General features: G+C 35.1%; 2 protein-coding genes across 3 annotated transcripts; one reads left to right on the top strand and one right to left on the bottom strand.

The window, feature by feature from the left end:
* Positions 1-23: 23 nt before the first annotated feature.
* On the bottom strand, positions 24-23,417 carry LOC137392180 (small ribosomal subunit protein mS25-like). Of its 2 annotated transcripts, none has more exons than XM_068078820.1 (5): positions 23,298-23,417; positions 2,592-2,805; positions 2,284-2,390; positions 690-777; positions 24-427 (listed from the first exon to the last, which is right to left on the bottom strand). In XM_068078820.1, the coding sequence occupies exons 2-5, from the start codon at positions 2,744-2,746 to the stop codon at positions 253-255; spliced, it is 525 nt and encodes a 174-aa protein (XP_067934921.1). In that variant the 5' UTR covers positions 2,747-2,805; positions 23,298-23,417; the 3' UTR covers positions 24-252. The 2 variants fall into 2 exon arrangements, with proteins under 2 accessions (XP_067934921.1, XP_067934922.1); XM_068078821.1 differs by lacking the exon at positions 23,298-23,417 and adding an exon at positions 8,702-8,759.
* LOC137392179 (SAP domain-containing ribonucleoprotein-like) lies at positions 8,978-23,632 on the top strand. Its single transcript, XM_068078819.1, has 10 exons — positions 8,978-9,103; positions 12,480-12,582; positions 12,686-12,779; positions 13,225-13,366; positions 13,555-13,625; positions 13,931-13,978; positions 14,974-15,048; positions 17,101-17,221; positions 19,485-19,565; positions 23,329-23,632. The coding sequence occupies exons 1-10, from the start codon at positions 9,062-9,064 to the stop codon at positions 23,368-23,370; spliced, it is 819 nt and encodes a 272-aa protein (XP_067934920.1). The 5' UTR covers positions 8,978-9,061; the 3' UTR covers positions 23,371-23,632.
* Positions 23,633-24,252: the final 620 nt, after the last annotated feature.

The following is a 24,252-nucleotide window of genomic DNA, read 5'->3' as shown; positions in this document are numbered from 1 at the left end:
TGATTCTTTTGAATGAAATTCAGTATATTTCATATTTAATTTTAAATTATATGAAGAATTGATTAGGTAATATATTTTTATACAACTGATGGAAAAACTTTAGTTCTAGTCATAATAAATCGCAGGTTCAATATTGTGCCGCTTCAAGTCACACACGGCAGTGACTGTCAATGCTACTTTTACATCTAATCCCTTATAGCAGTCACATATCACTACATCGGACAATGATCGCTACACGTCAGACGTGACTGTTCACTCTAGTTCCCCTTTCTGGAGTTTCACCTGGTATTTACCAGTCATTTCTTTGGGCAAAGGTACAAATGCTGGACAAGGCACCTGACCTGGAACCTCACAAATGCAATGTCTTGCTGAACCATGTCCAAATAGTGACTGATCCTCCAGGACTTCTTCCTCCTTTAGTTCTTCACTGGAACATAGAGGGAGAAGCAGATGCAAACCAGTTGTATACGTGTTTGTTGAATCTTTAGTTGACAAAATGGCAATGAGGTCTTTAGCAGCATTTAAAGATTTTACATATCTGTTCAACATAGAGAAGTGAAGCGTTAAAATTCAGTTCACGGATACTAATTTTTTACATGCTGCTCAGCTTTATCCTGCGCGATACATTTTATTTCCTAAACCCAAAGATAATCAGTTAAGACTACGATTGATAAACATCAACTGCTTACTCAGATTTTCCGACAATATCTCGTACGTGCTTGAGTATTTCCTCTTTTGACCTCCCGTCAACAGCCACATGAATTTTTTGTTTGGTTCCTGTAAGCAGATTATTCCAGTAAATATTTAAATTACTGAAATTATTGAAATTCCACTGTCATACAGCCCACGACCAAAATGATAATGCAAAAAAAAAGGGTACTGCTGGTTGAGAAATGCGATATTAGCAATCAAATGGCAGTGCAATAGGTGAACTGCAATGTACTGGGTGTTGTTATGTACAACAAACAGCAATAATGAAAGGAAAAGATGACATGTTTACATCTCTCCCTGCAATAGGAGAAATGCAATATTAGAAGTAAAATGGCAAGCTGCTGTGTAATATACATACATATATATACATACATATATACATACGTACATATATACGTACATATTTATATAATTTTGCAGATATTAAAAACGGCTTGGTAGCACTGCAAAATTGGGCACAGCCATAGTACCATCAACAAATACTTTGGAAAAGAAATAACTAACATATTGCACACCATCGGTCACTATACACTTCGATCTTGCAAATCCGAATGATTATTCTTGTAACTAAATCTTATAAAATCGAATAATAATTCTTACAATTAAATATTGTAATAATCTTATAAGAATCGTTAGAAAAATATCATCGTCATTTCCTTTACTTTCACTGCTTTGGACATCGGTTGGAATACCACAGTAGTCATTATAAGTATCCGAAATGTCAGTCTGGTAGAACCGGCAAGAAGAAACAATTACTTTTCAGTACTTGTACGTTAATTATATATTGTATCGTTATAAATCGTTAAAATAGAAAAAGAATCGTTAGAAAAATATCATCGCCATTTATTTTACTTTCACTGCTTTGGACATCAGTTGGAATACCAAAGTATTCATTATAAGTGTCCAAAATGTTAGAATCCAGTAGAATCGGCAAAAAACGATTACTTTCCAGTACTTCAACGTTAATTACAAAAACCTTCGGCAATTATATGATGGGATAGACTGGTGAAATGTGCACGTTTTTTTTCGTGAAATGTGCACGACTTCATAGTTCTACTCACTGTCGCACCGCCTTTCGCACCGCCTTTCGCCGTTTCGCTGGCTGGTCTTCATTTTGATTAAAATAGGCTTGGCAAGTTTTTATCGATTTTGAGGCTGAATTAATCTGTCTATTTATGTATAATCCGATCAGATGAGTTAGTTTTAGGATATTGTGGTAACCTTTCAAAGACTTGGTAACATATTTAAATATGTTTATATGTGTTTTGTATCATTATTATACTTGAACGACTCTACAGAAAAATGGTCAAATTTGTTGAAGAAATTTCGGTACAAGGGTTTGGTAACGGCCATTAACGGATAATTTTTTGGGAGTTATGTGCACATATGCATTTATCATAAATCTCTCAACCAATCGCTTCACTCGTGTTTGGTCATGGGAAAACTTATTTGAGCGGCAAACACTGTTACGATTAATAAGCAGAATTAGCCCAACTTCTTATCAAGGCAGTTAGTAGTTAAATTTGAAAACATACTAACGATATAAACATAGTATTAGCTTTGAGGACTCACCTAATATAAATGTTAAAAACGGAGTAGGAGTCATGTTTTGGATGGTGAGTATTTGTGTTTGTGGATTCTTGTATTGAATCTGATTTAAATGCCAGAATATCAAATCCCTGTAAAGAGAGATGTGCGAATTGACTGTGTGACTCTTCGAGTCTATCACTAGTTTGTTGACAATCGGAACCAGAAAAGAAAGAGAGCCTCACAATTCAAAAACCAAATGTTACACAGGAACTGTGAGCTTATATTTGCAACTAATGATAAACATATATAAGTACTAAACAGGCAGGCACAGTGGTGTTGTGGTAACTTACCGAACACCTTTGCTGACATCAGACCTGCCCGGCTCAACTCTTTCCGAGTTGTAGTTGATGAGCATTACCCTAACATCATGCTTGAAGACTATCTTTCCTTGGTTCAAATATGAAAGTGTGTTGCGAAAGGCATGAACTCCTTTCATAAAAGGCATGTTGATACCGTCATTCAAAACAACCGTTTATGTCCCGGGTCCACTGATGAAGAGACCAGCTAAATAATAATACTTTGTCAAATGAACAACTCAAAGGTGAAGCATTTACTTACTAAATAAATAGCATAGTTCCAAATTTATGCAATGAAGTATAAGCAAAAAAAGAAAAACCAAACAATAATTCCTTAACACGTGCTGCATATTGAACTTGCACGCACAGATTTTAAACATACCATAATTTGTACAGAGAACAGTGTGGACTAGAATATAAAACCTCTAAAATGATAGACGATCGATTAATGATAGAAGCAAAGACTCATTACATATAGTAGAGAGGGCCCTTTTTGACATATAAACACTTTATATATTCCTACTACGAACAATAAACAATATTTATAGTAACTGGTGTGAGCATTTCCAGTAAGCATAAACACATGAGAGTTTATTGTTGAATAAATCAACATTCATCAAATTATATGCTGGTCATTTCTTGTTGCAAGTAGTGCGTAAACCTTTTGACACATGCACTGGAAAAACAACCTTACTGTTTAAATTCTATATTAACAGTGTCCTGAACTATAATGTTTCAGCCTACAAGTTAACTGTGGCCCTTTAATCTCTTATTCATATGTACCATCTGTGTGCATGACAGACCCAAAACCTTGTGCTTTATAGATTTTCAGGCAGCCACTTTCTCCTAGCAAGCTTTATAGGATACGAATTAGCCTTGCATGTGGATGGTATAGGCGTAAAAATTATGTACATGTCTAACCATATAAAAATATTTTTTCAAATGGCTTCAAAAACCATTGTCTACTCATTGCTATTGTGAAGATTCTGGAGTTTCTTGGGCCTTGTCATAGCAAGTAATTCAATTTGAGCTCTCCATAAATAAAATAAAACTTTATTCGGTGCATGTTTTCTACAAAATGTATAAGGATAAGGCCAGCTGATGTGAACGATACCATGAGAAGACTGCTATTGTCGAATAAATCACAATGGATGAACAAAAACGGTTGAAAGAAGTAAACTTCACCACCATTACATGGTGAAAAGCAATACAACTACAACAATGGCAAACAACCCCAGCTATCTCACTTCCTACGCCTTCATGGACCAACATCACATGATTATACAACAAATATTCACATAACTTAATATGACAGAATTTCAGCTTATGATAATGCTTTGAATGCAAGTATATTTTAAAATGTTATGCAATAAAGGTTTGACAACTTTATTCAGGGTTGGCTCGGTTTAAACCAGCCGAAAAAACCGGTTTTTATGATTTTCTCATTATTTTTGTGTGAAAAACATGATATTTTAAGCTCCTAGTGGTTCCTGTGTGGTAGAAATGCAATGCTATGTAATTATCAGCTGTGGAAGTTTATCTAGCGCATAGTAGTCAGGTGGTGGTAGAGCTCAAGTTGCAACTCCATGAAATCCTAGCACAACAATGAACTAATGAATTTCATTTTCAATTGCTTTTATCAAGTGATATGATGATCCCTTTACTGATGAAATATGAAAACCATATGAAATATGCTAATCCCATCATCGTCTCTAATAATGCATGAAAACTTTCTCAAGCCTGGCCAGTGAGAGAGGATTGCTTGTAATTAGAAATTATAACAATCAAATCTTTTTTGGCAAAAGTTTGAGGTTTGCAAACTAATATTTCATTTAGTAGACACATGCCAAATTAGTTGAATTGTTAGAATTCAATTTATCACGTTTTGTGTTTCGAAAAATCAACTCTAGTGCAAGCATTGAGTTGATATTCTCAACATTTGGGTTTGTCTATTCAAAAGTCAGAAATAAACTGGGTACAAAGCTGGAAAACTTGTATTAATTTATCGTATGACCAATACCTAAGTACACATTCAGTCACATATTGTATCTACTACTATTACGCTTATGGATTTACAAATTTTTGCTTCAATTTTAGCAATTGTAGATCATTATGCTCTGCTTTCCGCTACCACATAATTAATCAATGAGATTAAAATTCTTAACTTATACATAAAGCTGTATGTAATATACATGTATTCACTTTATGTGATAAGATTTATGCTCTGTATTTCTTCATTCATGTTTGATTAAAGACTCATTTTGAAACTTTCATATGTTTTTTCACCTTTTTCTTATAACAACTCCCACAGTACCATCTTTAACAGATGATTCCACATATGTATGTTCAATACTTAATTATGCAGCTATAGTAAGTGATGTTAATTACTTGAAATTGCAAAAACCTTGGTCAAATTGTATAAACCATAAAAACCGGTTTATACCATAAAACTGGTTTAAACAAAAAGAAACCTGGTTTATTCGTTTTTTCATAAAAACCATGGTTTTTTCAGAGCTGCTTTCAAATCATGGTGATTTGAATATTTGAATATTTGAAACAAATCATATTGTACTGATTTGACACAAATTGTAATTTGATTTGATTTGAAAAGTTTTGGAAGTAACTTGATTTGATTTGAAGTTTCGGGCTGATTTGAAGACTTGATTTGAAAAATAAATCAAATCAAATCGCGATCGATAGCCTAGTCTTCTGTAACTGATCGAAACATTTTTACGACGTTTGCAAAGTTAGTCCAAACTTTGGCAAAAAATGCGCACCTTCGATACCAAGGCTGAGCAACCGCGTGCGTGTCCCTTTACAGAACAAAGAAAAGGACCGCGTGTCGTGTGTGTAAAAGAAATCAGCATGAGCAGCTCTGGTAAGCTGTGGAAAAGGCATGTTTGTAGTTGTGGTGCTGGCATTGAATACTTTGATGTCAATTATTTGATTGTTAGAAATTGGTTGTGACTATCCCACTCTAACCTCACAGTCACTAGTCAAAATAAAAATTACTTGCGCTGTGCCTACGGCATGAATGAATGAATAGAGTTTTATAATATATAATATTCGATACAATTCTATTCCATGCCGCGGACACATTCAATATTCACAGTAATGAAATTGTTCATGAATATAAATATGCATTGTATTATAATTGGGTAGAATTTAATTAATAAATTAAAATTTTATTTGTTATATCAAATTTATTAGAATAATGTTAAATAAAATTTTGATTTAATTTATTATTTTAAATTATAAATGAATAGCATAACAATAACATTCTATCCAAGTAAGTATGATAAATGTAATAATTATATATCATCCATAGCTTTAACATTACCATTTATGTAGTATACATTTTTATTATATAATTAATTATATTATATGTATGATATTATAATTAATAATAATTTATACACAGTCACTTACTTACTAAGTGAAGTCAAATACTTAAAACGGGATTTCGATTTAAAAGGACCATGTACAGAAAGAGGAAGTCACATGCACTCAGCAAATACAAATATGTGATAATGAAGATATGAAGGCTGATTTTTTGAATAGTGCACCTTTAGCTAGTACAAGCAACCTGGATTCAGTAAATCAGGAGATTGAATAGTATATGACGAAAATCAGATCTTCTTGTAACACTCTAAGCTATTGGCAAGGTGAGACGCAGTTACTGAGGCTTAGCGAGCTGGCGCTGAAGGTCCTTTCAGTACCAGCTTCATCAGCTCCCATAGAACGGGTTTTTAGTAAAAGTGGCTTCATCATGAGACCACACAGAAGCTCCTTAACATTTGAAAACTTGCGCAAGCTAGTTTTTCTAAAACGCAACAAGTGTATTTAAGTAAATGTGTTAATATTATGTAGCTGTTAATTATAGGCTCAATGCTTAGTTTCGTCTCTTTCAAGTTCAAGCCTCAGTAACTGTGTTTCACTTGCGAATATTTTCAGGTTTTATCTTATATTTGTATCTTATATTTTGTAACTTTAAACAAGTATCGAAAGTTTTTTTTTTACATTTGTACATTCTTGCTTAAAAGCTTCAATAAAAGCAAAGTCACAGCCATGACCATAAACCGTTACATAACCCTCCATTCATTCATTGTATCGAGTATCATTGTATTCATGTATCGAGCCAATGGTATGATGTGCTCTGCAATGATGTTTTAACATGCCTCGTATAACAAAGAACAAAACCGTATCTAGTGATGAATTTAGCATACACAATACTTATAGTGGTACAGAGATACAGCTATACTATTCCTATCCATAGAACCAAAAATGGGCAAGGGGTGCAAACCCCTTACCCTTTCTCTCTGGGTCAGGTCCTATGAATAGGAGTACAGGCTGCGCCGCTACAGCTATACTGTAAATTGATCATATTATGCAACAATTGAGCGAACAACTTGAAAGAGTATTTCAAATCATTCTCAAATGATTCGAGATTTGAATTCGTTATTGGGCTGATTCGACTTGATTTGATTTCTTTCGAATCTGCTGACAAGGGCCGGGGATTTGATTTGTAGTTCGTGGGATATGATTTGATTTGAGTCATAAAAAAGTCATTTGAAAGCAGCTCTGGGTTTTTTCAATCCTGACTTTAATAGACTATGGAAATTTTGCAAGAACTTGAATTCATGTCAAAATAGTGATCAATTAGTCAGCCTGCATTATCACAAAGAAACTTGATATGCCAATTTTATTATTTTAAAAGTAATTTATAAATGTACATAACAGAGTGATGGATTAACGTGAAAACAGCATTCCATAATTCGACGAATCAGAGTGGATGTTGTTGTATGGAAATACTGCGAAAACAACATACCAATAGGGAATGCAGCCAGACCATATAATACGTACAAGTGATAAGACACCCAAAGACATCAAAAAATCCAATAATTAGAAAATGTCAGAAGCAAATTAGAAACTTTAAAATTGGAGGAATCAATCATAGAAAATACGTCAACACTAGATAGAGAACATGCCAAAGGGAAGTTGAAGCAATTAAACCTACCAACCACCATCACCAAGAAACCACCAAAGAAACAGTAGAGACGAATTAAATGAGTCACGTACAGATCTGCCACTCCTGTCAAACATGACCTAGATATCAGAGGTCACGAGCTCCACCCTACATGTCAACATCATGTTCACCAGCTGACCACTTACGCAAACAACATTTCTTCACACTCCTGACAAAGCATTGAACCTTAACACTCAACCTACACCCACAGGCTACCCTTCCTGCATGCTAGACATCTATTAAAGAGAACAGCTCCAATGAGTCAGCATCTCCATCTCTCTCTCTTCCCGAGGGCTTCCTTGAATGTTCTTTTCTCTGCCTGCTGAACAGCCTCTCCCCCCTCTGGAGCCTCCCTCTCACTTCCCTCTGGAGCCTCTACCCTTTTCCTACCTATGAAACCTCCATCGCCATCATCAGCTGATCCTCTTTTATTTCCCTATTTCATTTACCGAGACTCTACATATAAAGACAGTCATGACTCTCATCTGATTATCAAAACTCGCAGCCGTATGAATCGAGCAAGCAAACATGGAAGACCGTTTGAGTAAGGGTGTAACTTTTATCAATTATTTTAACTTTTTGTCATTAATATTATTGTTTAGAATTTTGTTTGTTGTGTATTTTAATTGTCGGACTTACAGAATAAAGAATTAATTTTTACTGGTAAATATCAGTATTGCTTAAAACACCTTCACTTGTACATGAACCAGTAAGAATCAAATTAGTTCCCACAAGCTAAACATAGTCAAAATAGAATAATATGACAAGCAATTTCAACACTAATGTTGTGCGTGGGTTCGGATTAGTTATGCATAACATAATTTCTCAACAACCACACATAACAATCTGCTAAGGCTGCATTTGCGTTGCATTAATTAAAACAAAAATCTACGTGTATTGATACATTTAGGAGGTTGCAAATAAAATCCTTAATGTCGTGCTTTGATGGGTAGCAGCGCGCTGCAAAACCTAGCGAAGGCTGGTGCCTATGAGCCATTTAACATACACAAGAGGTTATATGTGGTTATAGGTTATATAGGTTACAAGAGGTTTATACATTCGTCATGCATCGACGTACATCCTCACGCATTCAGATGCGTGAGGATGGTTGGAAGCAGTGTGTGATACTTGACGCGCTATCATAGAACAAGATCTTTCGCTCGAGTAACTTTGAAGTTTGGTCGTCTCGAACTTGTAATTTGTGATAGTTTTCGGTATTAATTCGTCGGGACAGTGTTCGCCCATTCACCAGTTCATGTTAGTACCGTAACTGTATCAAAATAATCGTACGAATAATTGGCAGCGACTTTTCTTAAAATATTGTGGTCTACACTTCTAATAACGATATTGTGAGCACGCGTTTTAGGCGGCGGTTTTGCTAGTATCGCTTAGTGTAGAAAATATTGTTCGTATTGTAGAAACAACATTCGTATTCACCATGGCTTCGGAACTTACTTCAGCCGATCTTCCTAAGTTGAAGGTACAATTTATTGTGTTAGAGACTGCACATTAATACATGGTATGCAAATTCTTATCGGTGGAACAGTAGCACAAAGATATTGATTCAAACGGACGTACTCATAATGGCTCATTGTTTCTTTCACAAACGGGATACATTTTGATGCGTTGTTTAATGTAGCAATATATAGAGTTTTTGATGGGTCGTTTTGTTGATAGATTTTATATAATATAGGTTTATTTACGAAATATTAACAATCTAGATTGCAGAACTGCCTAATCGTTTTTATTTAAAATGAAATAAACTACAAAATAGTTTGAATGAAATCAACTTAATTGTACCTGTTAAAAAACATCTATCAGGTCACTCAGCTGGTGGAAACAATTCAAATCTTAATAACTGCTAATCATTAAATAACTGCTTGGAGATATTCAACATACCACCGAGTACGCAGATATCAAAGACACAAAACATATGGCAATGTTGGTGGTTGGCAATGTTGTATAGAAGTATGAACGAATCCAGATAGCATTATGGAGAAACGACTAAACACCGGAGACGTGCGAAATATTACAATGAACATGACACCTAATACATTAGAGGACCAGCAATAAAGACAGTCATCATATACTCATCTACAATCAGCTTAGAAACCTCCTGTGGAAGTAGCCTATGAGAAGAGAGAGAGAGACATCAATTAATATACCAGAAAATCATTGATAGATATCAGACCTGCACCAGACATGACCAAGACAATAGTAGTTAGTCATCATTTCCAATCATTACCTTCTCATGACATACATAGGACAAGTTCACTCAATTGCTAACCCTCTGCAACATAAAGAACAGAACCTGAGCTCCTAAACACCTTCTCACATTCTAACAGAGACATCTATAAAAGAAAACAGCTCCAATGACTCTCTGTATCTGCCGGTCGATCTATCTATCTCTCCTTCCTGAAGGGCCTGCTGAGGCTCCTTCCGCTTGCTGAGGCGCATTCTTCTGCCTCTCTCTTCCCTCTGCCTCTGGAGTCTCTATCCTTTCTTTACCTCTGGAGCCTCCCTCTCTCTCTCCTATGCTTCTGGAGTCTCTATCTTCTTCCTACCTATGGAGCCTCCTTCTCCATCATCAGCTGATCCTCTTCTACTTCCCTATCTCAACTACCGAGCCTCTACGTGTAAGGACTGCCATGACTCTCATTTGACTATTGAAACTTTGCAGCCATGCGGACCGAGCAAGCAAACATGGACGACCGCTCGAGTAAGGGTGTAACTTTTATTAGCTATTTTAACCTTTTGTCATTAATATTATATAGAATTTTGTTAGTTGTGTATTTTAATTGTTGGACTATAGAATAAAGAATTAACTATTACTGGTAAATATCAGTGTTGCTTACAACAGCTTAACATCTTCACTTGTACTTGAACCAGTAATAATAAAATTAGTTCCCGCATGACAAAGCAAAAGTACACAAACTGAACATAGTCAAAATGAAATGACAAAGCAAATTCAACACTGATGTTGTGTGTGGATTCGGATTAGTTATGCATAACAGAATTTTTCCATATCCACCCATAACAGCAATACAGGCTATGTTAGGTCAACAGTTTTCTTTTGTATTGTTAAACTATCGAACAATGATGTTATGGTAATTAAAAGTCGTTATTATGTGATTACACATATGTAGGTATATTAAAATCAAGAAAAAAACATGAAAACAAAAATATCTAAATTTGTTAAAATGAAGGACAAAAAGTACTTATACAAAGACTGTCTTTTGCAATTAAAACTTTTCAGCTGTATGTAATGCTTTGAAAATTTTATTAAAATATATTATTATGCTGGACAGAATTGTTTTATACTAAGTATATTACCTAAATATCAAGTATTATATATTACTGCCTTTATTTAGTGTTTAGTTTGCATTGGGACCTCGGTTTTACAATAATATAGATCAATATAAATCAAGCTTGGAGTGACCATTAAAAGAGTTCAATTTTTACCATTTAGTATTAGTCAGCATCTGTAGTTAACACCCCTGGCTAATTGTCTACAAATTTGGATGTTCACTATATGTATTCAAAATGTGCAGTTCTGCATAGGGATTGTTTTAAGCAAAATTGTTTGTTTGCAAAACTGCAATATTAAATAAGACGAGGATAAAAAGCTACCATGCAAAAGTTGGCTCTTGTACTATTTATTATTCTCCAGCAGATTAGAGTTGCCACTGCTACATATTTTATCAAGAATGCACTATTCATCATTTTTTACAGACTCGGACAATCTGTTAAGCTGATTATCAGCATCTGCAAATTGAGTTATAAGCTGAAGAGGTTTATTGTCTAACATGTACATATTGCATAATATATCACATTTTCTCCTCAAAATTAAACAGTCAAAGATGATTACTCTCAACTAAGGATATCCTGTGGAACATTCTTCGAGTTACCACTCCTTCCCTCATTTTATATTCTATAGTAAAGCTTTTAAGAACCTATGGTTGCAGATGTGGTGAATTGTTTTTCTCATTAAGACAGTTTAGTGTGCGAAAAGCTTTGGCAGGTGCCCTATGTTTTTAATATTTTTAAACATCCTCTAATTGTTGTCACCAATTTCTCAACATGGCCAAAATAAATTTTTTGTTTTTGACTTGAGCTGTGAAGTTCCTGGTCATGCGTAACATCGAAATTGATGCTGGTCTGTGTGTGTGTTCAAACCAACAAGGGTGAAGAGGAAAGGGTTCTTTTTACTTGAAATCATAAAAAATTGGTCAGTTAAACAGTGCCATTTTCTTTTTTGCAGCTTCTGCATCCTAAATTTTGTAACCTAAAAATGGGCTTACCATTATTTGATCCTTTGCAGTGCTCAGTATATGTATTCCAATATTTCATTACAATTAACTGTAAAGTAAGTTCGCCTCATCGCTAAATGTGCTTAATCTAAATTTCATGACATTATTAATAAACATTAACTAACATATTATAGTTCAATGAATAGCTTTTTTATACACTATTGTCCATCAAAGGGCTGGTTTGTTAGTGTAATATTTCTTCTTTAATACATAGTTCGAAAAGTCTCCTTTAGTTGAACTATCAAACTTTAGTTTTTAAATATCAAACTGACACAATTTTGCAAAAAATCGATTTTTTAAATATAATGATAGATCTATAAACTATGTTATAAATTGCCAAATCTTGATTTTTTAAACTCAGTTGAAGTGTTTTGTAACTTTCTTATTGTTAATGTTGAAAAATACCTATAGACACATTACCAGCTAACTGTTATGAAATAGAATCGTGGCTGATCATAAACATGACATGACTCCAGTTCAGGAGATCCCTGTTCATTCTTGCATTGGTATCTAAGCCTTATATATTTTCATAATTACATGTATCAGGTACAAGATCTCAAAAGGGAGCTAAAGGCCCGAGATTTATCTATCACCGGCAACAAAGGAGAATTGTTGAACAGACTGGAAGAAGCTTTAAAAACATTAGAAGGTAAATGTTTTGGTTACATCATTGTTTATAATTAATTTCAGGTGGATATAATCACTTGATGTTTTTCTAGTACTGGGAGTAGCTGTTAGCTGGTTTATTACAGCTGAAGCTCTTTTGGAAGATGCCGGTAATGAGACTGACGAGACATCTTTGGTAGCAGAGACTCCAGTGAAACCTGCTCTCTCTGCTGGATCCTTGTAAGCCCTCAAAACATGGAGTGCCTCTGGGCTTCCTAGTTACCTTTTCCACAAATTCGTAAGCACTGTAATGCTGTGCAGTTTTGCTTGTTGCCACCATGAAAGCTGTGATGGAAAATGTGGTTAGCTAAAAGATTCTATCATTATTCATTATTTAAAATAGTGCTTTTGCCAGTATGATTTGCACTAATTATGGCCAGGGTGAGGGGGTGTGCGTGCATGCCCATTGTTCACAAATCTTTTGGCTCAATGGTTCTCCGCTAGGTGTTAATAACGAAAACTCAAAATCACTCAAAATTCCATCAAACTACATGATAGTAGTTTTCATGTACTTATATTGGACCATTAAACAGTGTTTTAGCCAAAGCTGTTTTGGGTTAATAAGGATGTGAATGGAAATGGTTATGCCTTTGATGATAGCAATGCAATGATCTGTTGATATCAGGAAAGTGGGCGATGCAGTCAAAGGCTCAGCTGCTGCCAAGTCTGCCTCTCCACTGCAGGCAGTGACTGCTCCACCTATTCCCGGTAGCACAACTATAACGGCCAAGGGCACAACTACAGACGAAGTAGAATCTACTGAACAGGTAGACTTATTGTTGTGGTTGGTAGACAATTTGCTAATTAAAAAGTAAAAAAAGGAGAACATATTTTGTTTAAATAGTGGTGGTAGCTGCAGTTGAAAATGTAAGCTGTCTAGACATAGAATTTGTTGTCTACACCGCAGTGTGGAAATAGCCTCCAAGTCTTAGTCTTATTTTTTTTGATTTTTTAGAAAAAGCTTTCTCGTGCGGAGAGATTCGGCGTCGTGTCAGAAGATGTTGCGAAATCAAAACGGGCTGAAAGGTATAAGTTGTATATTATATGGTGGCTGTTGTGAGAAGAGGGCTGAAAGATGTGATATGTTGATTATGTGGTGTGCTGTAGTGAAACCTGTGCTCTATGTTGATTATGTGGTGTGCTGTAGTGAAACCTGTGCTCTATGTTGATTATGTGGTGTGCTGTAGTGAAACCTGTGCTCTATGTTGATTATGTGGTGTGCTGTAGTGAAACCTGTGCTCTATGTTGATTATGTGGTGTGCTGTAGTGAAACCTGTGCTCTATGTTGATTATGTGGTGTGCTGTAGTGAAACCTGTGCTCTATGTTGCAGGTTTGGCATTGTGAGTGAGGAAGATAAAAAGGCACAAAGAGCAGCTAAGTATGACCATCTCTGTCTCCCTCTTATGGTTATGCGTAGCGCCTTATATACCTAGATATGCTAGATGAATGCCCTGTGTTGCCCGGGTAATAACAAAGTCTTCGGACAGAAAAGTATTTTTATTTAACTTATACAACATTTATCATCCGAACTTTTAAACTTCATATCATGAGAAAAGTGTTTTTTTGTGCAGTCCGAATGAATTAAGAGAGAAAAAAGAAAACAGCTGTAAAGGATTTTAAACTTTTTCAAAGAACTGTAACTTTTAAATTTTATATCATGAAATAAGTGTTTCATTGAAATAAATTAAGAGGAAAAATAAAACTGTAAAGGTGTTTAAATGTAAATGTGAAATCATTAGCAAGTAATGGCTAAATATAGTCTGTTTTGCTACCATTACAATGAAAAATTATTTGGTGTACGATTATATGATTTTAGTTCGTTTCAATGTTGGCATCATAAGGTACAAATATCGTATAGACGTATAAAGTGGTATAGAAACCCATAATAATTAACTAATGCAATCACTGCCTGGTAAAAATCTTCAAAATCATCATCATTAAAAATAGTAAAAAAATAATATGTTAACCTTAGTAACTATAGTTACCTACAATAACTTTGGTGCATTTTGTGGTTATGATCTGCAAGAAAATTTAACATTACAATGTACTATGTGCAGAGTTCTTACCTTCGAGACAGACGTGGAACATAAACGCTGAATTTAACTTATATAAATTTAGCTTACTAAAAAAATACTTGAAAGATTTTTTCGGATGCATTTTAGTAAACTTTTAACTAAAACTTTTATCACTTATCTGTTTGCGAACCGTTGTTCCCTAAACGGATGACGCTGAACTGAGATATAATCGCCAAATTTTAATTTTGAAAGGAAATTTTTGTGCATTAAGATGACTAGTGTTGACATTCTATTAAGATGTGTAACGGTAATCTATTAGCAAGGTGTACTTTGTGTCTCTATTAACTGTGTTTTTCAGGTTTGGTTTACCCGTTGAAAACGGCTCAAGCAAGAACTCTGATGCGGCTGAAAAGAAATCAAAGCGAGCGGAAAGGTTGGTTTATTTTAATTGTTTTCCATTTAGCAGTTTTAACATGTATAATTCCGGTTATCAATTAACTTAGAGGTTGACTTGCAACAAAATTCACATTACAGTTATTTGGTATCAAAAGATTCACCATGTCTTACTCTGCTGTGTTGTAGGTGCCAAATATGTGGGAATGTGATTACAAGCTCTTAAAAGCTAAAAAACGAATGATTAATCGTAGCCATTACGAAAGCGCCGCAAGCTAGAATCTTTTTCTTTTGCTGACGTACTCAAGCCAACTTGGTTATTGTTTCGACACGTGGTGTTATCACGTGAATTGAAAGGCCAATAAAAGGCTCAATATAAAACGTCTTGTAGCACTAGTTTATGGCAAACACTTCAGGTTCTACCGAAAAACCCGTATCAAATATAGATGCTTGCTATGTTAGTTTTGTTTCGTCTTGGTCTAATCATCTAGTCGTAATCTGATCATGTGACCCATACATCTTGCCAAATAGCGCGAACAATTTCTGCAGCATTTTTCGACTATCACATGTGACCAACAGGCTGGTCATGTTTATCAGAGGATGATATGCATTCCTTCGAGCTAAGGTTAAAAATTTAAACGATTTTTTACGGTAGGTTTTGAGATATCGGTGCTCAAACTGACAGCGTTACAATTATGATGAAATAGACATGTAAGGACAATAGACATGGTTTTGTTGAAAGCGTGAAGTATATTTGTGAAAATATTTCGACGAATAAGGTTGCATGAAAGTGTAAACAGAAGCCAGCTTGTTTAGCTGCGTCCCAGTTGAGCCATTTTGGAAATGAATTCCAATCTACATCGTTTTCGTGATGGTTGCGATTGACTATTCGTTTTTGAGCTTTTAAGAGCTTATAATCACATTTTCACATATTTTGCACCTTCAACACAGCGGAGTAAAACATGGTGAATCTTCTGATACCAAACAACTGTAATGTGAAATTTATTGCAAGTAAACCTTTAATGTGATAGAAGTTGATAATCCTTTTCATATATTTTTGTATTCTCTAAATATGGACTGTACTATGTGCCTAAGACACGCCATGCATCTTCATTATTCCATACGCGAGGGTCAGTCAATAAGTAGTGGAACTTTGTCATACCATTTTATTACAATAGGATGGAGCTTTACATTTTTTCACTTTTCAATACACTTCTGCCACTCTCTCACAAGTTTCTTAATTTCTGCAGAATAAACTTCTTGCGGCTGGATTCTAAACCATATACATTCAGCTTCAATGACGGCTGCATCAGTAGTGAAGTACTTGCCTCTCATGTGGTTCTTTAATGATCTGAAAAGATGAAAAACGCTTGGTACCAGATCTGGACTACAAGGAGGGTGCACTAACACCTTCCAGCCCAGTAGTTCAAATTTGACCAATGTATGGGCAGCAGTATGTGGGCCAGCGTTTTCTTGGTGAAATATGACACTTCTAGCCTGAAGGCCTCTTCTCTTGTTTCTTATGTCGTGCTTCACCCCAGCCAGGAGATAACAACAATTTTGAGAGTATTACCTTGGCTTTTCAAATTCAAAGTTTTAGGGACCCTTTCCATCTCAGAATACTGTGAGCATTACTTTACGTATCCTTCTCTGGGACTTGAACTTCTTCTTTACGGAAGAGGCTGTATGCTTCCACTCCATTGATTGTCTCTTCAATTCTAGTTTAGTACAGAACCTGAGAATATCAAAAACTAAAAACACTGTTTCTATGGTGACCGATTACTGTTCTGTTACTGAGACTTTTTCCATTGTAAAATTGAAATTACAATTAAAGAACAATGTTTTTACTCTAGAATGTTCTGGCAGTTTAAAGACTAGATATACTTATTAAAATCCTTGTGATAATAGTTCTGAAAAGACCTGGCAGGTATGGGACGAGTGTCACAATTTGCACCGTGAATAGTTGTCCGTCTGTTGTTGTCCGTTTGAGTGTATATAGTTGCATATTTCATCTAATGCATTTTATACCTACAGTATAAACGTCTATGTGTGGCATATAAACTATTTCCTTTTCTCTACTGTGCATGTTTAGATTTGGTATAACTGCATCTACCGATGCTGCTGATTCTGCGGAGATAACTGAGGAGGCTCGGCAGCGGTTGCTGAAGAGGAAGGAGAGATTTGGTGAGGTAACGTCCTCTCTTGTAAATAAGGTTAGTTATATGACTGCTGGTCTAGTATTCATATGGCATCAATCACTCGACTGTTCTGTGTTATGTGTGAGTGGGCGGAGACTGCTCTATGTTAAGTGTGAGTGGGCAGAGACTTCAAGGATGTGAGCGCAGCCAAGCTTTTTTATATAGTGATGTTTTTAAATATAATTTATAGATATGAAATATAAAGAAATATGATAAATATAGGAAATATCAAATATAACAATACGAAAAGTATTTCTACTATATTGATTTAAAGTTAGTGGATTGAGCCAGACTAACTCTGTATCTATCACTAGCACCAGCCTAGGCCTCACCTGTCTTTTTTATTATATCACCGAGTCTCCACATTCATTAGCCTATCAAGAGATATACACATACTTGTGGGTGCTTCGCTATTACCTCAGTTACGCATTTCTAAGGGCTTCAAGCCTGTCATAGATTTTTCTATTGCTATAGCTATGTTATATCACTATTGCTATGCTATATTGCTATAGTCATGTTATATTGCTATGTTATAGTGCTATTATAGCCATGTTTTATTGCTATAGCTTTGTTATATTGCTATAATCATGTTATATTGCTATGTTATAGTGCTATTATAGCCATGTTTTATTGCTATAGCTTTGTTATATTGCTACAGCCATGTTATATAGCTACAGTCATGTTATATTGCTATTGATACAGCCATGTTATATTGCTACTGAAACCAGGCAGCTTGTTTACTACTAAATTGTTTATATTGTTTCAACCAAGTGGTATAAAAACAATGCATACAAATCACCCATTTTTAATTGCACTGGAAATATGAAAATAGCATATACAGTGAAACTCGGATAACTCAAACTTCAAGGGACCGAGCAAAAGTGTTCGAATTATCAGAGTGTTCAAGTTATCAGAGCACTGTCACAAGTCCATGTATTTACTTATTTATTAGTAGATACGTGAACATATACAAACTATAATATAAATCAAAAGCACAAATGGCTTGTTTCAAATTAAATGCTTCTAATGTAAAGTTTAAAACGTCTTTTATCAAGAAGTATAGAGATTTTTCTATCACTTGAGATTGGTTTGTTGTTTGAGGTGATGTTATTGCCAGGACGTTTTTTCGATTGACATTGGCAAAACTTGATCGTTGCTGAAATGCTCAAAAGAAAAGACATCTTTTTCTTTTGAGCGTTTTACCCACGATCAATTTTGCTGATTTTTCGTGAAGTTTATCCAAAGATTACCTTACTTTATCTGGCATTCGTTAAGAGCAACACTCCGAGGCAGTTCAATTAAAAGTTTTACGAGGTTTAACGGTACATTGTATATCACTAACGTTTTTTGAATGGATACTTATTGAATGTACACACGTATTCTGTGTTTAGGTCAAACGATGAATAGTTTTTTTAGCTAAGACAACGTATACGTTTAATTACAATTTTTAAGACGTTTTAAACATTCAACATTCCGATGTTGATTCAACTCGGAATCCACGTCGGAAAACTATTCATCACGGGCTAGCCGGGTCACGCACTCAAGGATTTTCGCCACGCAAATACAAAACAAAAACAACATGCTGTTTTTGTTTTGTATGTGCGTGGCGAAAATCCTTGCGCCCGTGACCCGGCTAGCCCGTGCTATTCATCGTATAGTAGTACGTATAAATCAAATTTCACCAAACCTTTAGAACAGTCGTTGACAAAAATATTTTGCCGATGGAGGTAGTAACGACGCTTATGAATTACGAAAAGTTGAGGTTTACCTCTATGGCTTGAAATAAAGTGATTTTCTAAAGCGATAGCAACCATTTCGGTAGCCGTTGGGCAAAAAACAGTTCGAATTAACAGTGTTGAGTTCGAGTTATATAGAGCCATTTATCATTGCGTGGGAACGGACCAAGCAAATCCAGTCGAGTTAACCATGTGTTCGCTATATCCGAGGGCGAGTTATCCATGTTTCACTGTATTTACAATTTTTTTCTTTTTTTTTCCTTATAGAATTACCCATTTGAAGTATTATGTTGACTGTAGTACAAATGTGTAGTTGGTCACTTGGAATTTATTACATTTGGACAGAGAGAATTTATTCTAAATTTACCTTGGTTAAAATTGGTTAAAATCAGAATGTAAAAAGTTATTACTACTCAAGTTTTTAAAATTCTCGTTTCACTTTTGTGACTGAAGTGTGAGGCATGTGTCACAGCTGCCATCTTAAAAGCAACTGGTGCTTTTCATCTGACTTATTGAGACCCTAACAGAACCTGTTTATTTAGGCTGATACAGATGAGAAGCTGAAACAAAGAGCCGCTAGATTTGGAGCGATTGCACCTTCTGTTGTTACCACAGAAGACGAGGTAAACTTATTGATTAATTTCATTGGGAAGTTACTGGCTGGTCTATCGTTCTGTTGTCTTAGAAAGAGGCATCTATGGGCTCTATAGGGAACATTTCAAACACTCAAAGAATTCTGTAGTGACTATCAACCTGGCTGGCTATATATGCCCATTCAATCTTTACTATAATAAGATTAGTGTAAGAAAGAATAATTGCCTCACACTAGCATTGAACTCGGGTACTCCGACTTACAGTCCGCATTCAAACCACTACACTACTCCACCACCTTACCACTTCACAAATTAAAGATGTGGTTGCGTCAAAAAATTCTATTTGATGAAATTAAGACCCATAAAAGGCTAAAACATCAGCTACAATTTGATGCCATTATTGTCTTTGTAGACCAACCCTGTCCAGAGATATATGCGTTAGCATGGCCCTCTTTTAAAAAGCTCACGTTCCAGCGGGTGCTTCGTTCGTGACGTCACTAGTAATACATCTGAAAAGAAACCACGAGCAATAAATATAAGGTCGCTTCATTAGCCAATCATCAGCGCGAAATTTTTATATATGTCGTAATAAATGTTATCACTCGTAAAACGCGTTGTCTGTGATCTCAAATTTAGGGATTTTACTCCATTATTAAATCGCATGGACATCGATATTTACTAAATTAATTAACATCGTTACTTTGATGAATTACTCGATTGACACGTTTTATTGGCGGAGATAATTTTAAAAATTGCTGTGAAGTTACTGCGAAGGTGACTCCGAGTTTTCTGGGCATCAGGTGGTTAAAGTTCTATGGAGGAAGATCGGAGAATGGAGGTAAATTTATCTTTTACTTTAGGTCTCCTATAGAGTTTCCTGTTGAGTTTACATTCAGATTATATTTCCCTGTTTGAGGCTAAAATGTAATTTCCTGCGCTTGCGAGATACGTATGTACAGTGAGTTCTTGACGGCTTCTCTTTAATCCATAGCATCTAGCAATACAATGGCTTAGATTGATGAATATACTGAAGGTAATATTTTAGTACTCATTAATACATGTACTAATTAATAAAATTATAACTTTTTGCTATCACTAATCATCGTTTTATATTTTTTATCGGTTCACCTAGCTACATTTGCTTCAAATTTTCTGTGGCAGTTTTATCTAGTAAATTACAGTTATGATTTGACTTTAGATGTTCACTTCTCACTTGTAGAAAGTTAAGAAAATCGATTGATCAATGCAAATCTTTAACTTCCAGAACCAAAGCTTCGAATCGTTGGCTTGGCGTACTTATGCCTTTGTTAAACATTTATTCGTTTTTAAAATTACACTCGCAATCTATCAAACTCCCAATTTGAAAGCTTTCAGTAGATACGATTTAGAATGACATATCTATGAATGACATATATTTATTGCATTTGTTTTACTGATTACAGGATGTTTATGTCGTCCCACCAGCCGAAGCAGGTTTTTCAGTGTGGAAACTGCCATAAGTGGGAAAGAGAGACTTGAATGTGTGCTGCATAAACCATGATGTTTTGTTTGAGTTTGTTGCAGTAGATAAATTTGTCTTATTGTATCAGCTAAAACTATGTGAGTGGCCATGACTTGAATATTTTTAATAAAAGCTTTATGCCAAGATGAAAATCTTTTTGCTTGTAAAAATTATATAATAAAATAATATTGTTGAAGATAATGCAAAACATGATTTGCAAAATATTGCAGTAAATTGGATACGGTATATGGATGTCCGCAGAACTGGAGAATGTGAATTCAAATCCAGTTTGCAGTAGATTTCTCATCCTTAAAACTCTATCCCTATGTATATTCTTTTCAAAGACGCAGCTTGCTTATTTTACTTACGGTAGTAAGAAACTAGTTTTCGGTGTGGGCAATGATATACAGCCCCGCCCCAAGGATAGGCGATGGACATAATGTGGGCGGGGTTTTTGGGAGGCTGTATATTGTTAGTGTGGGTAGCGGCAGAACTGTGCAGATACAAAGACTTATTCTACATAGTTTGCTTGACAAAACTACCGTAGACCGGTAGAATTGGTAGTCGGTACTCAAATGTTTACACAGCATTTGGAGAAAATGAGTAAGACAAACTTTAAATTTTCGTTATTTGAGGCCTTTGAAACATTCATAATAATGTATCTGTAGCGGGATTTAAAATTTTAATCTAGCCAGCATGAGCAAATACAAAATAAAATATATGCCAATAGAGCCGCGTAGGACTAGACTTTTATCGCAAATAGCCGATGTGAATACGAGATATAGAGACAGGTTGTATAACGCGTGACATCATTTTGGGCAAGTCCGGGCATGTTTTTTCGGCCTGAGCGTTTTTACCCCGATCACATTTTTTCGATTTTAATCTTCAAATATCCTGGCAATGAGATCGCCTAACACAACAAACAACATATCAACTGATAGAGAAAAAATGCTTTCTTTTAAGATCAACTCAAATTTGACGCAACCACATCTTTAATTATGCATATCCTGATTACTCGTTACAATCTCACAGGACTGGCAAGGGTACTAGTGGATGATAATTGAAACTGCTACATTCCTTGCAACTTGAGGATGTATCACGCTGAGCAGTCTGGTATATATATAGACATACATCTATATAAATAAATATATAAATTTCAGTGTTTGTCATTTGTGTGTCCAGTTATAGCAATAAAGTTTTAGTTACGAAAATTCCGCTTCACGGTGGATTTGAACTTGGATCCTCCAGTTCTGCAAAAAGGCGGTCTTAATCTATTGGCCAAGGGACCACATTGTAATACAACGGAATAATCATGCACATACAATACAGCTGCCAATATTTATTGCCAATCGGTTAAAATAGCACGCTTCATACCTCAGCTAGCGCGTTTGATGATCATGACACGATTTTTTATCTTGATGCTGGCTTAAGTTATAATATCGACTGGTACTATAGTACAGATTTAGACTAGCTTAAGTTACTCAAATTCATTGGATACAAAAACTTAGCCAATTAAAAATAAATTGTTTATACAAAAAACTTTTTTTTTACTCGTGCATTCACTTAGTTATAGATATATCACGCCTGGCATCAGATATGATGTTAGACATGGTATCAGACAATCACCTCGAATTGTTTGGCATCTTCTAGTTACCATTATCCACCAGTATTATTACTGCTAGTATAACTGAATTAACCTCTTGTCAAATAGATTTAGTAAATATCCTTCTATGGATACAAAAGTTAATGTTTGTATTTTCACAGGATTCTACATGTAGTTAGTTATTCATCATATATATAGACCTTGAAAAAGGTTGAATGATGTGAAATAGCATTAACTGCAAAGACAAGACCCAGTTCCATATAATCAAAGTCAAATGGATGTGAAGCGAGACTCGGTGTTATGCTACAACTAAATTTGGATTGTCATTCTTAGTAAAACATCGACTCAATGCTACACATTGTCTTTCTATTGGCACAATTGTTATTAATGAATGCCTTGTTAATTATAGTAATAAGCTGAGTTTATTTTCATAGTTTTACTAAAGCAAGAATTTCTACAAGCTTTTATTTTTGTAATATTTTTATTTCCTGTGAACAATGTATGCGGTGCACAGAAGTATGTTCATGTAAATATTTATTTACCTTCTACATTAAGTAGGTATAAACTGTACATAATGTAGGTTTGTCCTGTACGTATGATAGATATTGTGCATAAGATCTATAAGTGATGTACATACAAACATAGACTTTTCACTTACCGTTAATTATCAGTTCTATGATTTATTTAAGGGCAAAAAGAAGAAGCGGATGGAGAGGTTTACTGCAGCCTGACAAGTGGCTACAGGTAGATCAACAACCTGTATCTGTTAGGAACATTGTATATATTCCTCCCTCTTCAAGCCATAGTCTGCTCATCATCGTTTATTCTCTCTTTTCATGTATATTGTGGTACATGATCTCCTGTAAATACATTTCACATATTGAAACTTATGTTGAAAGCATTAAAACTTATGAACTGTATGATTCTCTGTGGAGACCAAGTATCTCTTATTTTAAACTACGAATTACAAATATATTGATTACGATAGATTGATTTTGATCTCATTCACTATGCCATTATCTTTTTAGTTTGTAAATACAGCAAAGCCAAGGTATATGATGGCTCTGGTATCTCTCTATTGAGTATTCCAGTGACTGCCAATTATTTGCGTTAAATTTTCCTCGCAAAATTTCTCAGGAGCAAAAAGATATTTAATCGCTTACCACTTCATAGACAAAATAGTAGCACAAATACCACCATTGCTGCAATCTTTGTAAGCCTAACACTGGCTAAGCTATCATATAAATCTCACATTATTGTCTAGGTACGATTGAGTGTAGCATGTTGCCATGCATAGCATCAAGTCAAATGTATCAATCAGTGCGTTAGTTCATTGATATTCAACCCTCGAGACCTCTATTGTGACTGAATTAGAGTATTATTGCATTTGAAAATTTTCTTGTCATTTGACAATGTCAGTCAATGCTTAGCTCAATGGATTGAGAGTACGTATATACACTTCCTATAGAGCGTGACAAAAAAGCATAAAAACGTTTTACATTGCAAAAAAGGCAGCAGCATTTGGGGGAATAAGTAAAGAGCAATTTTTTTCGTTCCTACTATGCCATGTTCTTGCCAAGCAAATACAAGTCATGATTTAACAAGCTTTCTTC

Source organism: Watersipora subatra, chromosome 3 (genome assembly GCF_963576615.1).
Source record: "Watersipora subatra chromosome 3, tzWatSuba1.1, whole genome shotgun sequence".
NCBI lineage: Eukaryota > Metazoa > Bryozoa > Gymnolaemata > Cheilostomatida > Watersiporidae > Watersipora > Watersipora subatra.
The sequence above is the reverse complement of the archived record's forward strand: the minus strand, read 5'-3'. Positions and strand labels throughout refer to the sequence as shown.